The 18,291-nt window shown below is 36.6% G+C and overlaps 1 protein-coding gene and 1 pseudogene across 1 annotated transcript; both read right to left on the bottom strand.

The window, feature by feature from the left end:
* Positions 1–9,915: 9,915 nt before the first annotated feature.
* LOC149235400 (uncharacterized) lies at positions 9,916–11,586 on the bottom strand. The gene has a single exon (XM_089368537.1). It carries the CDS (start codon positions 11,584–11,586, stop codon positions 9,916–9,918), a length of 1,671 nt encoding a protein of 556 aa, XP_089224663.1.
* Positions 11,587–11,659: 73 nt separating this feature from the next.
* On the bottom strand, positions 11,660–12,483 carry LOC149235401 (cytochrome P450 85A1 pseudogene; annotated as a pseudogene).
* Between the last annotated feature and the right edge of the window lie 5,808 nt (positions 12,484–18,291).

The raw sequence follows: 18,291 nt of genomic DNA on the forward strand, positions 1-18,291 counted from the left end.
TCTAGTGTTGCAGTTTGTTAGAAGGTTAATGCTTTGCTGCAGATCTATTTCACCATGCTCATTTCCATCTTTGCAATATATTTCCTTCCATGCTTTCTTTCCATATAGCATTTTTTAGCATTTACTTTCCTAGATCAAAATTTAGACTAGCTTGATGCAAAGTTCTATTTTTTTGATGTAGCTAGTTTCCTTGCTTGCTTAATCTCATGATGTGAGTTTCAGTTCTCTTGCAGCAATCCTCTTCTCACAATAAGTCAACCAATCAACCATCACCATTTCTCTTTGATCTATGTTCCACAGGTCACCCAAAGTCCCTCACAAATCTGCCTTAGTTTTCTGCACTTTTCTCATGAACTTTCCTTTCTTTCCTTGAACAAGTCCAACCATCTTTCTCTTTCCTGATCCTTCTTGATGAACCCTAGACACCTTAACACATCACCCTAGCCTTCAGCTACCCTTTCCACCCACTTTCCCACCTTCAAAACCTCCAAAAATGCTCTCAGCATCCTCTTGTAGACCTCCTGTAGACCTCCCGTAGATTTTCCTGTAGGTGTCTTTTAGAAGTCCGATTGCAGGAAAAGCCTCCAGAAGGCCACCTGGGATCTCCTAGGACCCATCCACACCTTCCTACACCTATGCAAACTCCAAATTCACCCTCCATCGCCACCTAATCACTGCCACATTCACAAACAAATAAATTACATGCATGACAATTTCACCTAAAAAAAAAAAAAAAAAAAGAGATGTTTTTTTCTCATTTCCTTCTAGAACTAGCTTGAGTAGATGTTGTTTACTTCCTAAGTAGGTAATGGCATTCATTTTATGGTTTTTCATCTCTTTCTACAAAAGTAAGATTAGTTAGTTAATTAGGGTTTGCTAGGTTTACTTCACATTTCAGTCTTCTCTCTCTCTGCAAGTAGAGTAGCCTCTGTAGAGTAAACATTCCTTTCTTTCATCACATATAAAGCTTCTTATGGAATTCATAGAAGTTTTCTTGAGCTCCTAGTGATCTTGCGCCAGTTGACCAAGTGACAGCCTGCAATAAGAACTAGTACTTGTGCATACAGCACCGTCACTTCCAAGTTTGTTACGAACTACCAAGTTGATAAAAGTAAAGTAGGAAGCCCAGGAGTTGCAACATTATTGCTGCAATATTGATGCTCACCATTGATCATGGCACATTTTGAATCGGTGGATTGTTCCATCCATCTGCAGTATGCACAACTTGCGAAGATGGCCAAACAACCTGTTATGAACATGGCAATTGACTTCTTTCCACGAAATACCATGAATTATTGATTCATAAATATCTTTGAAAACAATCTCTACAGGATATTGTTCAATAATATTGACATGTATTAACAATCTATATTGTGGAATGACAGAGACAATCAAAGACATTTTTGACATCAAATCAACTATTTGACTTGATATACTTTCCCGATTCATGATTACTAAGTGAACTTGCTACAATAAACCCATCAAACTGTAATGTGAAGAATGTTGCAACTTAGTTTGATTTTGAAAGTATTGAAATGTTGGATGATTTATTTGAATCACTGTTTCTTCATTCATTAAATGATGTTTCCATTGATTAGCACTTTCCCCTGATGCATAAGTTTCCCTTAGATGTATTGGATACTTTGATACTGCTTTAGAAAAGGCCTTGATATGAAAACAAATGGGTTTCCTCTCCACTTGAAAAGCGGCTTCCAAGATGTTTGAAACATGAAATGGTGACACAATACAAGAGAAATTTAACACTGGCTTTCCCCAATATTGACCTGCATCCTTGTAACTTATAACTTCCAAACTTGGACTGAATTGATTCATTCTGACATTAGGAAGAGGAGCTTTAGGCATCAACTATAATTCATGTTGTATTCCCTGCTTATGAGTAATATGTTTGGTTTCTTTAAATAGAACTGGAAAAGTTTCTACCTCTTCGATCAAACTATCTTTAAACTGGGACTCATAACTTGAACAAACATCATGTTGATTCTTATGTTGTTCCTTTACACACATGATTACAAATCTCTTATTTGAACTTATTAATCGCTTCATCTGATTAGCAACAACTAAATTCAAGTGATTTTTACTTTGATGTGCCCTGACAATAAATTCAACCCCATCTTTCTTAAGGTGATATTTATGCTCTCTCCTATAAAATACCGCATCACAATCATAAAGATAAGGACCTCCTAACATAACTCCACATATGTCTACTGGAACCACATCTAATTCCACTTCATCAATGTAATTAATGGAAAATCTTAATTGACATTGTTTTGGTGACTTTTATCTGAGTTGATTTATTTAGCCATCCTAATGCGTAAGGTCGTGGATGATTCCATGTCTCCAAACCGAAGTTCTTAACTAAATATTCAGATATTAAATTTTCCTGTGATCCATTATCAAACATTGTATCTATCTTTGTGTGCGTAGAAGTTATCCTTATGTTAAATAATTCCTCTTTTATCCTCATTTGAAGGATTTATGTTTGATGAAGATGCAATAGTATTCGAACTTCAACCAGTGTCAGAAGTTTTACCTGTCAAAACTATGGCAGTTATCTTCCTTTCATCACTTGAATCAGAACCTAGATCTTGTTGGAATGCTGCAATTGCTTTCTTTTCATCCTTTTCTTTAAGGAACTTTTTGGGCTTAAGTTCTGGATGAAGTTTCCAACACCTAGATTCATTATGACCGATTCTCTGACAATGAGAACATGTAGGTCTTTCGTTTTGAGCTATCGCTAATTTCTTTCTCTTCGAATTGTTCTTCCCCTTACTATCTTGGAATCCTTGATTTCCAACTCTTTGGATGATTGCGGTGAAAACATGAATGGTCTGCCACTTGATTCAACATGTATGGCTTGAATACACACTTCATCAAAATCATCAGGATTACATCAATAATGTATGCTACAAATATGAATGTAAACTGTTGATGTATTTTAATAAAGTTTCACGTGTATCCAATGATATACCAAGTGCCAATAATTTGTTTCTAAACTCCTGAGTAAACTCCTGAACAGTCTGCCCTTTACCTTGCCTCAAATATTCCCAATCAATAATAGCTTGTTGCATGTATCCTAATGGATAGAATTGTTTCCTAAGAGCTTTTAAAAACTTAGACCATGAAGAGACGACTTTTCCTTTCTGCTTTACATCTATTTGAGTTTTACTTTCCCACTAGATTAAGGTTGCTCCCCCCATTATAAGTGTAGCTAACTGAATTTTCGTTTTATCGTCAGAAATGTTCTGAATACGACAATACACTTCTAACTGCTTAATAGAGTTATCTAACTTTTCAAGATTCATTTCGCCATCATAAATAGGTAACTCAAATTTTACAAAGTTTCAAAAGAGATGTTTTCTTAGGTTTCTTTTCTGTTTCATATTCTGCACTGGAAGAAGAAGATGATGATGATGATGGAGATGACAAAGGTGAAGGAGGTTTATTAGCCTTGCCTTTGCCTTTGTCCTTCTTTGATGTCTTTGAAGAAGAATCTGCATGTCTTGCCTTCTTATCTTCGTAGAGTTCTCCCAACATCCGTTGCATACTCACGAATGCTTGCTGAAATTGTTCCTTGCTCATCTTAGTTTCTGGCGTTTCACTTGCATCAGATCCTATCATGGTCGACTTATGAGCAACTCTCTGCTTTCCAATTTCGGGGTTAACCTCCTCGAGGATTCCTTCTCCACGTTGCGACTTTGACATGGTTAGCATTCACTCGCAAAATTATACAAACGAAACCTACTCTGATACCAAATTATATGATCTAAAATGATCATATGTTAAACTAAAGTAGAATTGTTTATGCCAACAATGAACTGAATGTTAAACTTAAAGTGCTTTACCCATGAGAACTGTTGAAAATGCAACAAGATGATGGAGCTTAGTGGAAAGGAGTCGCCTTCACTAAGTGGGCCCGCAGGCTATTTTTGGCGCAAAGTCTATTTTTAGACTATGTCTATTTTTAGACATATGGATCATGGTCTATGAGTTGCAGGATGCTATTTGTGGATGATTGGTCATGTTGGAAAAAATAGATGTACTTCTATTTTTAGACATATGGGCGGAGTCTATTTTTAGACTGCCAGGCTAAAAATAGAACAGTCGAATATTATTAGCTCTTAATAATATTTGGACTATAAACATTATCTTATCCTCTTGGAGCACTTCAGTTCGAGCTACAGATGTGGCACATGCAACTGCCAGAAGGAAATACACTTTTCTTATGGGTTAGTTGAGCTATTGCATGATGGACTTCAGTTAGAACTCAAGTGATTGAGTTTGGTGGAGTTGATTGAGGAGTTGATGGAGTTGTGTTTAGTTTGACTTGGTTGAACTAGTTGTATTTAGTCTAACTGCATAATACACTAGTGATGAGTGATGTGAATTAATTATTAATTAATTCACTAATTATTAACTCATTAAGCAACTAAAGAATACATCAGTTAACCCAGTGCATGGACAATTCAGTGGAGACAGGTGTTAGAGGTGGAGACTACTATCAGTTGTGACTATAGCTGTGCATGAGATTTGCACAATCAATGATGGAGATTGCCAATGAGGATTGCGCAGTACAAGCCAAGGAAAACGAGCTTGGATCATTCACTATTCTCACTTTGGATTGCGCAGTGGAGGCAGGCAAATAGTGGAGGAGATTTGAACCTGTGACTTGATTCAGATCTGAGCTAGTTTGTGTATAACAGGTGGAGATAGTACTGAGTACTTGTGAGGAGTATTGTACTATGTATTGTTACATGTTCTCTATCATTATAATATACAAATAGTGCGGGGTTTTCAGATGTATGCTTTCCCCATTACATACTGTGTTAATGTGCGCATGCGATTGATGTTTCATTGTTTTTAATTCCGCAAAATTGATGATCAACGTAGAGGAGGTTATGTATTATGCATGCATTCCGCAATAGTGTATAATCAGGATAATCTCTGTGAATAAGTGTTATATTATTCAAAATTTCTACAAGAACTACTTGAAAAGTAATGAATTGAGAACAAAATTGAAACATAATTAAGATGCAAACAGAAGTGAAAAGCAGTGAAAACATAGTGATACCAGACAACAATATTGATTACAGAGTTCGTCCCTGATGGACTACATCTTCGGGTCCGCTTTTCAAGATGGGCGACAACTTTATTAGATTTGAATCCGAGGAGGTCGATTACACAACAAATTAACCAGATTAATTTTGCACATAGGCACTTCTAGTCATTGTCACAAGAAATATCTCTGAATTAGCTTTCCAACCGCTCTCATGGTTCCCAAATCCGACTCTCGATGCTCCTGTTACACTGAAAACAAAAACAGCCTATATCCTCCAGAATCTGCATACAAAACTCAAAACCACTCTTGAACTCTTCAATGACCAAATTGGTGAATTTATAAGGCATTAGGTACATTCTAACTCCTGCTGCGCAGTTTGGCTGGTACTAGTTGAAGTTAAGGTTGAATTTGCTCGGTCTTATGTCTAGCTGACACCTTAGGGTTAAGTTACATGGTGGTTTTAATTAAAATAGCCAAAACTCAATGAAAAAACCCAAAAATAAACTTTGGATAAGCGCAAATTGTAGGCGGTTTGCTAACAGGGAGGAATAGGTGACTGTCAACATGTGACTAGCCGCGGTGTAACCGCTGGCTAACACCCGACACTGACTTCCCAGCGGTTTCGGCTAGCGGTCTGCGACGTGCCATGTGACAACACATCTCCCTTGCAGTTTCGGCAACAATGCGGTAACCACGATGGTCAGTTGACGGTGCGGTAAACATGTTCACATGTGTCTCGCATCCAGTGTGTATTCCGCCAACGTTTTATAGCCTGACTGCCATAACTGCTCACATGGCCCCGCTGCCATTCATTCCCCGTGGGGTTTAGGCCAGCAGTTTGTATATTATAATACATTATAATGTTATTTGGTTTGCAATGTATTGAGTTTCATATGGTTTTTTAATATAGTTTGTTTGTAATATAATTTAACATAGTTTTGTATGTATGGTAATGACCTGAGGGGGTTAAAAATTAGGATTTAGGTTAGGGTTAATGTATTTGATTTGCAATGCATAGTTTTTAGGTTCTAGGACTTAGATTAAAGTGTTAGGTCTAATGTGTTAGGTTTGTACCACAATGTCTTAGGTGTTAGGTCTTAGATCTTTAGACATGGGTTCTAGGGTTTAGGTTTAGGACTCAACATTTAGAATAGGTTTATTACCATGTTGTAAAACCAGAAACCATCACCATGTCAGAAGAACCCGAAGAATATCATAACGACCATGAAGACCACATCAACCCTGATAACACTAGTGGAATTAAAAATCAACACCGGACAACCTGAACCATAAACATCATTGTTAACATTGAATATATCGGATTGAATGCTGATGACGAAACTGAACCTGTGCAACTAATCTGACAAGATCCTCTTGGATCAATCCTTTGCACTTGAAAGCTTTTGGACCACAAAAGTTTGACTTAAACAGATAGTAAATGAGGGTAGAGGTCCCTCACTCTCCACCTTGTCTAGAAGATGTACCAATACATTCGATCAATCACCTAAAAGTGATGACCCTGATGATGTTGATCATGGCACATTTTGAATCAGTGAACTGTTCCATCCATCTGTAGTATGCACAACTTGCGAAGATGTCCAAACAACCTGTTATGAACATGGCAATTAACTTCTTTCCACGAAATACCATGAATTATTGATACATAAATATCTTTGAAAATAGTCTCTCCAGGATATTGTTCAATACTATTGACATGTATTAACAATCTATATTGCGGGATGACAAAGACAATCAAAGATATTTTTGACATCAAACCAGCTATTTGACTTGATATACTTTCCTGATTCATGATTACTGAGTGAACTTGCTACAATAAACCCATCAAACTGTAATGTGAAGAATGTTGCATCTTAGTTTGATTTTGAAAGTATTGAAATGTCAGATGATCTATTTGAATCATTGTTTCTTCATTCATTAAATGATGTTTCCATTGAGTACCACATTCCCTCGATGCATAAGTTTCCCTTAGATGTATTGGATACTTTGATACTACTTTAGAAAAGGCTTTGATATGAAAACAAGTGGGTTTCCTCTCCACTTGAAAAGAGGCTTCCAAGTTGTTTGAAACATGAAATGGTGACACAATACAAGAGAAATTTAACACTTACTTTCCCCAATATTGACCTGCATCCCTGTAACTTATAACTTTCAAACTTGGATTGAATTGATGCATTCTGACATTAGGAATAGGAGCTTTAGGCATCAACTGTAATTCATGTTGTATTCCCTGCCTATGAGTAAGATGTTTGGTTTCTTTAAATAGAACTGGAGAAGTTTCTACCTCTTAGATCAAACTATCTTTAAACTGGGACTCATAGCTTGAACAAACATCATGTTGATGCTTATGTTGTTCCTTTACACACATGATTACAAATCTCTTATTTGAACTTATTAATCGCTTCATCTCACTAGCAACAACTAAATTCAAGTGATTTTTACTTTGATATGCCCTGACAATAAATTCAACCCGATCTTTCTTAAGGTGATATTTATGCTCTCTCCTATAAAATACTGCATCACGATCATAAAGATAAGGACTTCCTAAGACAACTCCACATATGTCTATTGGAACCACATCTAATTCCACTTCATCAATGTAATTAGCTGTAATGGAAAATCTTAATCGACACTGTTTTGTGACTTTTATCTGAGTTGATTTATTTAGCCATCCTAATGGGTAAGGTCTTGGATGATTCCGTGTCTCCAAACCCAAGTTCTTAACTAAATATTCAGATATTAAATTTGCTTGTGATCCACTGTCAAACATTGTATCTATCTTTTTGTGCTTAGAAGTTATCCTTATGTTAAATAATTCAACTCTTTTATCCTCATTTGAAGGATTTATGTTTGATGAAGATGCAATAGTATTTGAACTTGAACCAGTGTCAGAAGTTTTACCTGTCGAAACTATGGTAGTTATCCTCCTTTCATCACCTGAATCAGAACCTAGATCTTGTTGGATTGCCGCAATTGCTTTCTTTTCATTTTTCTCTTTAAGGAACTTTTTGGGCTTAAGTTCTGGATGGAGTTTCCAACACCTAGATTCATCATGACCGATTCTCTAGCAATGAGAAAAAGTAGGTCTTTCCTTCTGAGCTATCGCTGATTTCTTTCTCTTCAAATTGTTCTTCCCTTATTGTCATTGAAATCCTTGATTTCCAACTCTTTGGATGATTGCGGTGAAAACTTGAATGGTCTGCCACCTGATTCAACATGTATGGCTTGAATACACACTTCATCAAAATCATCAAGATTAAACATCAATAATGTATGCTGCAAATATGAATGTAAACTGCCGATGTATTTTAATAAAATTTCACGTGTATCCAATGAAATACAAAGCGCCAATGCTTTCTTTCTGAACTCCTGAGTAAACTCCTAAACACTCTTCCCTTTACCTTGCCTCAAATGCTGCCAATCAACAACAGCTTGTTGCATGTATCCTAATTGATAGAATTGTTTCCTAAGAGCTTTTAAAAACTTAGACCATGAAGAGATGACTTTTCCTTTCCGCTTTACATCTATTTGAGTTTTACTTTCCCACCAGATTAAGGTTGTTCCTCCTGTTATCTCAAAATCAGACCCTGATAGGCTGTTGGTCAGGTTGACTCTAAGTAACTATTTCAAACCAACTTTTGGCTGAGGCTTAGCCTCCTCAACCTGAGAGGGCTCTCTCAAAGGTTAATGATTTTGATAAAGATTAAGATGGCTAACTCTTATAGAACAAATGTGACAAATATGAATGCTGGAAACACATTAAACAACTATCCATTGGGCTTATGGAGTTAACAACACCTCAATATAACAGTGAACTCAACCTTACATAGAAGTCAGGGCACTCAGCATTTAGACATTCAGAACATAACTCATATGGGACCACAATTTATAAATGCATACATGAAATCAGAGCACATTCAGTGAATTCTGAGTGATTATACATCTATACTACTGTAAAAATTATGGAAAGGACAAGATCACACATTATGAACATAAGAAATCCCTCATGAATCCTGAGAAGTAAAGTCAAAATTATATTACTGACAATGAGTCTTTACATAAGCCAAATACAAGCTGTATCATAAAATTTTCCAACCCTGATTACATTGCTGTTTCAGCTATATATAGCCTTCTTCTACCTGACTGAGATTCCTCCTCAAGCATGAGGGGAAGTCGAAGTCTACTTCTAATGACACCTATTAACCCTTTAACTAACTAATAAATACAACTGACTACTAATTGACAGCTTTAGAAACCTAAAACAATTAGGATTCTAATTCTACATCATGCTGAACATAGCATTTATTACAATCAAGATTTATTCCCTGACAAGTGGTCTCTTTTAGTTTGGCTGTGATAGGTGTCTGTAGCTGCTTGCTGGCCTTTAATGTCGTATCCTTTTACCTCTGCTGAGAAACAGGAAACTGCCCCGGTACTATGCTTTTGGTTTCCTTAAAATTATTCGGAAGTAATTAGCCACGTTGATTTTCTTGAATTAGTAATGAGTGCCACGTCCTTGGTGTGTTGTAAGCCTTTCCCATGTACCTGTGTGATGACAAAACCTTTCAAAAAGATTTGCCGCTTTGTCAATCATAATTGATCAACTCAATTGTAACATGCAGCTACAGCAGTTTCGTAGCGCGCTACGAAACTATTGTGTAATTTCAAAAACACAGTCTTCCTTTCATAGCTAAATGATCGTCGCTGTTCATGGCTTAAGCACCTTACTCCCTTGATCATTTTGACAAGATTTGCTTGCAACTTTTCAAGAAACAGATATTTCTCCTGAGGAAAAGATGCAATGACACCAATAACACCATTCACTGTTCCAAATATAACTGTATGAATCTGGCTACAAGAACATCATTCAGAACTGAACCCTGCCCTAGAAGCATGCCATTTGGTGTAATATTGAAGTCATTTGTAGCTCGAGTGACAACTCGAAGGTACTCAGATATGTTATTGAAATAGCCCTGGAGATAAGAGTCTCTTGGAAGTACCACTTGTTGCTCTAAACCTGGTTGAAGCCTTGTAGTTAATGCAATGCTTGCAAAAGCAAAACCACTGAACACCAATAGGACTGCAACTTTCACTGCTGGTATGCTTAGTACAGGTGCATGGATATTCTTCATGTACTGCACCAAAAGGCCAGGTTTTTGGTGCCTCCTGCCCAAATTATCATGTTCAAGTTCAGTTGTTGATGGACTAACTCTAATGCAAGGAAAGCAATCAACTCTGTTTCCTTCTGTTCTTATCAAATCAAATGTCATAAGAGGAACAAATGCAGTCACTTGCAGTAAGAAGTCCACTAACACCGCAAGAGCTGCAAACATCGAGAACACTCGACACGCAGGCATAGGGATGAAACTTCCAACTGCAAATGCCACAACCTCTGAAAGGGTTGAAAGTGTTATAGATGGCCCCACTTCAGCAAGTGTGTTTCCCACTCGTTCTTCCAAGGCCAATTCGACTGGCTGGCGTTTAAGTGCATGCACTAAGATGCACATATTGTCAACTCCCACCGCAAGCACTAGAAATGGAATAACTTCAACAATAATTAAAGTGGACTTCACTCCAAGTGCACTGAATAGCCCAATAGATCCAAGTACCGAAAGGACAACAACAAGAACCCCTGACAAACCAAGTAACACCTTCGATGAAACATAAAGAGGTGAAAAGTGTGGTGAAATATCACCCAGTGTCACTGATATGTAGGCAAACATGACAATGTAGCTGATCAATATGGTTACAACATCAGCAGTGCTCTCCCTCTTAAGTTCTTCCTGCACAGAACTTTCTGCAGAAAATGCAAGAGTAAGATTGTGCAACTTTGCCATTGGAATAAGCTCTTCTTTCACTAAATGAATGAAAGAATTCTCCCATGCTAACGCTTTTCCATTTTCATGTCCTGTCTTGTCCACAGCATTATTAACAGGATATGTGATAACAAATGCAGTAGCCTGTGAATAGTTGCTTCCCTTGTAACCCCCTAATATTGTGCTTGGGTCAACAGGAGCATGATATGAACTCAAGCATGGCTCCGAAGATGTGTAATGCTCAAAGCAAAACAACGCATGTGAAGACCCTTCATAATCATCAAACAGTTCTGGTTTCATTTTATAGTATTGTAAAACAGTTTGACTAGCACACTCCTCACCAACCGGCTTCATGCAGATATCCTTTAGAGATACCAATGATCCAGAGTAGTTTCCTTGAATTCTATCCACCTTTTTCTGCATTTCAAATAATAACTTGATGTTCTTCTCTGTCACAATACTTGGAGCTGGATTATCTTCTGAAAGAGGAATAGTAGCCAAGATAAGCTGTTCTATTCTATAGAAAGGAGACAAGTGGGTGTCAAAGAAGGATGAAGCAGAACAGCGTTTACATCTTCTGCTAATGTTCTTCTCAAAGACTTTACAAAGTACATATGATTGCTGCACAGTATTTGAATTGCTATCGTTGCAATAATCAAGAATGTACTCATGCATCTGCCAATTGGTTCTTTCTCCATGGCGAACATGCCCTCTGTAGAAAACTAAAGTCTTCTTAATCCCTAGAACTTCAGAGGATGCAACAATAGTTCGGTTTATTCGAGTGACCTTTCAGTAACCCTTTCAACCTTTCAAATTTCTTCCTTATGCTACTGCCGGCGGTTGTGGTGAAAACTGTTTCGTAGCCAGTATTGATAATAGATTTAGTAAATCGAAGATCTGTTCATCTGTGAGCTTGAAATTAGCAGATGCGCCATCTGCTTCTTCTTCTTTGTCATTGAGAAGCATTGCAATCATATCATTATAAGTGTCCATGGAAGCCCTCCTTTCCTTGAGCACTTCTCTCAACATTCTCAGGATATTTTCCCTTGCCTGGAAACCACGTTTGTAGCTGGTACCAGGAAGATTTATAGGCATGGAAATGGTTCCTTCCACGAGTTTACAGAATTCTGACAAAAATGCCTCTGCCTTCGGACCAGACTTGATACTCATTACCCGCTGTAAAGACAAAAGCAAAACCATCTCTTTAGTTTTGTCCTGCAGATTGATTACGCGGTCATTCCAATGTTGCAGATGTATGTCCATGAACTCGTTGATATCAGAAAGCAGGTGGCCTTTGATCATGGAGGGATTGATCAATGCGAGCATGGCTCCTCTCATGGTTTTATGAAGATCGCTTTGAACAGCAGCAATGTTCCATTTTCCCAATAAGTCAAGCATAGACTGCGGGTATCCAGGAATTAGTCCTCGGCCTTCATTCAATAAGATATATCTGTTGAGAGCTGGATCCGTCGATATCACCGTCGGGCATCCTAGAATGTGAGTCTTGAACAAATCTCGATATCTGGCCTTTCTGTTTTTGATAAATTGTTGACCATATCTGAGAACATTCATGCTATGTGTTGTCAGGATAACTGTTGTTATTCAATTTGCGTTATAATCATGGGCAATGACATATGGCACACAGAGTGCTGTCAAAAGCTTCATGAATATTGATAACAGAATTTGGCGAAGCACCCATAATCCACGTAAGCAAGAAAACCCATCTGCTTTGACCTGCTCGAACTTTATTCGTCAGCTGTCATATGTAAGGAGTGCCATTTGACCCAGCAATATCAATTTTGTCCATATCTTGAGAAAGATAAGCCTAAAAGCCTAATCCTGATAGAGAAGAAAAACGTGACTTTCATCCGCAGGAACCTGCAAAGGGACTAACACCAAACCTTTATAACAAAAAAAATTGATGTTCAGAATTTAAAATATTTTCCTTGAGTGATAACACCTCCCATTCTAAGTGTAGCTATCTGAATTTTCATTTTATCGTCAGAAATGTTCTGAATACGACAATACACTTCTAACTGCTTAATCGAGTTATCTAGCTTTTCAAGATTCATTTCGCCATCATAAATAGGTAACTCAAATTTTACATCAAGTTTCAAAAGAGATGTTTTCTTAGGTTTCTTTTTTGTTTCATATTCTGCACTGGAAGAAGAAGAAGATGATGATGATGATGATGGAGATGACGGAGGTGAAGGAGGTTTATCAGCCTTGCCTTTTCCTTTGTCCTTCTTCGATGTCTTTGAAGAAGAAGCTGCATCTCTCGTCTTCTTATCTTCGTAGAGTTCTCACAACATCCGTTGCATACTAAAGAATGCTGGCTGAAACTGTTCCTCACTCATCTTAGTTTTTGGTGTTTCACCTGCATCAGATCCTATCATGGTCGACTTATGAGCGACTCTTCACTTTCCAATTTCTGGATTAATCTCCTCATCGTTGCGACTTTGACCTAGTTAACATTCACTGGCTAAATTCTACAAACGCAACCTACTCTGATACCAAACTATATGATCTGAAATGATCATATGTTAAACTGAAGTAGAATTGATTATGCCAACAGTGAACTGAATGTTAAACTTAAAGTGCTTTAATCGTGAGAACTACTTGAAAAGGAATGAATTGATGACAGAATTGAAACATAAGTAAGATGAAAAAAGAAGTAAAAATCAATGAAAACACAACGATACCATACAACAATATTGATTACAGAGTTCGTCCCTGATGGACTACGTCTCCGGGTCCACTTTTCAAGATGGGCGACCGCTTTATTAGGATTGAATCCAAGGAGGATTAACTAGACTAAGTGTGCATGCAGACACTTCTGGTCACTATCACAAGAAATCTCTCTGAATTAGCTTTCCAACGCCTGTCACGTTTCCCAATTCTGACTCTCAATGCTCCTGTTACACTGAAAACAAAAACAGCCTATATCCTCCAAAATCTGCATACAAAACTCAAAACCACTCTTGAACTCTTCAATGATCGAGTTGGTGAATTCATAAGGCATTAGGTACATTCTAACTCCTTCTGCCCAGTTTGGCATGTACTAACTGAAGTTAAGGTTGAATGTGCTCGGTCTTATGTCTAGCTGACACCTTAGGGTTAAGTTACATGGTGGTTTTAATTAAAATAGCCAAAACTCAATGAAAAAACCCAAAAATAAACTTTGGATAAGTGTAAACTGCAGGCAGTTTGCTAACCAGGCAAAATAGGTGACTGTCAACATGTGACCAGCCACGGCCTAATCGTTGGATGACACCCGGTGCTGATTTCCTGGAAGTTTTAGCTAGCGGTCTCCGACGTGCCATGTGACAGCACATCTCCCTAGCGGTTTCGGCAACAACGTGGTAACCACGATGGTCAGTTAACGGTGCGGTAAACGTGTTCACATGCTTCTCACATCCACTGTGTATTCCGCCAACGATTTTATAGCCTGACTACCGTAACTGCTCACATGGTCCGGCTGCGGTTAATTCCCCGCACGGTTTAGCCCATCGTTTTGTATATTGTAATACATTATAATGTTATTTGGTTTGCAAAGTATGGATTTTTATATGGTTTTTTAATATAGTTTGTTTGTAATATAATTTAACATAGTTTTGTATGTATGGTAATGACCCGCGAGGGTTAAAACTTAGGATTTAAGTTAGGGTTTTAGGTGTAGGTTAGGGTTAATGTATTTGATATACAATGCATAGTTTTTAGGTTCTAGGACTTAGATTAAAGTGTTAGGTCTAATGTGTTAGGTTTGTACCACAATGTCTTAGGTGTTAGGTCTTAGATCTTTAGACATAAGTTCTAGGGTTTAGGTTTAGGACTCAACATTTAGAATAGGTTTATTATCATGCTGTAAAACCAGAAATGATCACCATGTCAGAAGAACCCGAAGAATACCATAACGACCATGAAGACCACATCAACCATGTTAACACTAGAGAAATTGAAAAGCAACATCGGACAACTTGAACCATAAACATCACTGTCAATGCTGAATATACTGGATTGAATGCTGACTACGAAATTGAACTTGTGCAACTGATCTGACAAGATCCTCCTAGATCAAATCCTTTCTTGGCCAGATCAATTTTTTCAAACGATTTGTCCCTGATTTTTCACAAATTGTCTTGCCTTTATAGAACATGATAAAAAATAAGGCAGTATACAAATGGGGAAAACCGAAAGAAAATATTTTGAATCAATAAAGCAAGTCATAATAGATGCCCCTTCATTATCAACACCCATTTTTTCTAAATAATTTGTTCTATATACTTTTTCTTATGAACAATCATACACATCAGTTTTAACCCAACCAAATGAAGAACAAGTTGAAGCTCCCATTGCCTTATTTAGTTATAATCTACAAGGAGATGAGTTAAACCATTCAAAAGTGGAAAAACAAGATTTTGCATTTTTTAAGTCAATAAAACACTTTAGACCTTTTCTCCTGAAATCACATACGAAAGTGATTGTTCCTTTCCCAGAAGTTAGACAATTGCTTATTTAGAGAAAACTAGGAGAAAAGAGAGCTAATTAGGTTACTGCCTTGCAAGAATATGACCTAAAGGTAAAGCCAACTAAAATAGTTAGAGGTCAAGATTTTTGCAGGTTAATAACTGAAGCTTTTGACAGTATAACTAAAGAAGATTCGGGTAACAATGTTTAAGTTTCAAAGGTATGTCATATTGATACTAACTCTCAATATGTTGATTTACTTTTTTATTTGAAAAATAGTTATGCTCCAGTAGAAATCGATTATAGGAGAAAACGAGCTTTGAGGCTTAAATCCAATCAATACCAACTTGTCAACAATGTCTTTTTTAGAACAAATTACGACTTTGTCTTACTAAGATGTCTAGAGAAACCTAAAGCAGAAAAAGTGTTGCAAGAACTACACGATGGACCAGCTGGTGGACACTATAGCGGGAATACTGCTGCTCATAAGATCCTTCATGTTGGTGACTACTATCCGACTCTTTTCAAAGCACCCATGCTTATGTAAGGAAATGCAAATTCTGTTGAATAGCTTCAGGGAAAGAAAGTAAGCCAGCCTTTCCTTTGCATCGAGTTAATATCGAGCAACCTTTTGAACAATGGGGATTGGATATCATAGGTGAGATCGTTCCACACTCCTCTAAACAACATAAGTATATTTTAACTGCTACGGATTAGTTCACCAAGTGGGTGGAAGCAATACCCCTGAAGGTGGTCGATTCTGAAACTATTATCGATTTTATTGACCAACACATAATTACCAGGTTTGGCCTTCCTTGTGCCCTCATGTTCGACAATGCCTCTTATTTTTCTAGAAATGCTATTACTGAATTAGTACTCAAGTGAGGTTTTAAAGTAAAATATTATGCAAATTACTATCCTTAGGGAAATGGATTAGTAGAATCCACCAATAAAAACCTTATAAAAATCATTAAGCAAATTGTTGATGAAAATCAAAAGAACTGGCATAAAGCTCTAGTTTTTGCTCTATGGGCTGACATAATTACTCATAAAGCCTCTTTAGGCACTTCTCCCTATCACTTAGTGTATGGAAAAGAATCTATGTTGCCTCCTAATTTAGCTTTTCCTTCACTAGCCCTAGTGCAATCTATTGAGTAACAAATTTGCTCTGCTTTACAGTTAAGAATGTATCAAATTCTAAAGTTAGAGGAAGGAAGAAATAAAGCCAAACAAACTCATGCTCAACATAAACAAATGGCCAAGTCTTGGTTTGATGTGAGTTCAGTAAGAAATAATTTTTTTGAAATCGGTGAATTAGTTCTGAAATGGGATAAAGCCCATGAAGAAAAAGGTAAACACACAAAATTCCAAAAACTGTGGCTCAACCCATTTCAAATCATTGAAAAACTAGGCCTATCAAATTTTATCCTTATAGATTACATGGCAAGAGAGATTCTCTTCTCGTGAATGGGCTAGTTTTGAAAAAGTATTTTCTTGAAAATGCATATTCTGTTGTAAATATGTAAATAATCATATGTACATATCGGTGTCTTTAGGTTAGTTATGTTGAGTAATACTCTTTTGACTTCATATTGGGTTCTCTCATCATTAACATGGAGTTTTATTAATTAAAGGAGAAATTTTTAGAAAGAAATTATAACATTGAAGTTTAGTATTGCATCCATTATAATCTCTAAAATCTTTATCTCCATTAGTTTGTAAATATTTCATGACTTGAAACATTAAAAGATCTTGTTATCCTTTGATCTGTCATGTACAGTTTCTTAAAAAAAAATAAAAAATATCTTGAAGTTTTAGCATCTTATGACTTTGATTGTCATCCACAACTCCTAAGGAGTAATTTTACCTCCCCATTCACTGATTTTACATTTTTAGAGCATAGTTCAAAAATATTTAAAACTTGAAAGATAAGGGGTCTCATTATGAGTCAGCTTACCATGATCACAGGGAACTAATAATATTGACATTATCACGACTGGTCACCAAGCTAGGATAATGGCTTATGGTTGCATAATTATAGGATAAGAGGTCTCATCACGAGCCGACTTGTTCAATACCATTATAACCTATGAATGGAATTGTCATTATCTAGCTACCAAACTACGAAAATGGCTTCCAAGCAACTAAAAGAAAATTTCAAAAATAAGATTAATACCTCTATTAAAATATTACTAAAAGTGGATGGGATAATGGTATTATTCAGTTAAATGGTAATCCTGTCGAGGCTTTGGACGCCTAGTGGTAGCAATGGCTCTACCAGTGATAAATAAGTCAATCTTAACGCTAAACTTCAATAGTTCTCTATTTGATCTTTACAACTGATAAAATGACTGACAAAGATAATGAAGGTTCTTATAAATAACAAGTTATGGAATTTTACAAAATAATGAGATATTTTTGTTCAGAGTAAACTTAATCAATCTAAATTTCAAAGTATTTAGATCTTTCTAAGTCTTTTTCTTTAGTTATTAAAATTTCATTTACTTTTATAGAGATAACTGCTTCACCCAGTATGCTGCCAGTTGTTGTAGTATTCAACAACCCCCCATTTATTTTTACTTAGTTATTAATAAAAAATGGGGACCCTTCTTCTATTTTAATAAAATTCTTCAAATTTCAATAAATTTAGGACATTTTTGGATTTGTTATAAAATTTGATAAGTTTGAAGGTTTTCCTTTATCAAAACCCATATGTCAGAGCTCCACCTTTAAAAAAGTTACGATAAACATAAATCCTAATAAGCCCTCACTCATAAAGTCAAAGCTCCATTGGAAGAATCCATTAGATCCTTATTATATCATAACTTCCCTTTTAAGAAAGTTACGATAAAACCCATCTCCAATATGACTTCCTCCCGATCATTGCTTTATTAATATAACCATATTAAAGGG

The sequence above is a fragment of the Pinus tabuliformis genome, chromosome 8 (assembly GCF_031772625.1).
Source record: "Pinus tabuliformis cultivar Carrire ecotype Pingquan chromosome 8, CPIR1, whole genome shotgun sequence".
Lineage (NCBI taxonomy): Eukaryota > Viridiplantae > Streptophyta > Pinopsida > Pinales > Pinaceae > Pinus > Pinus tabuliformis.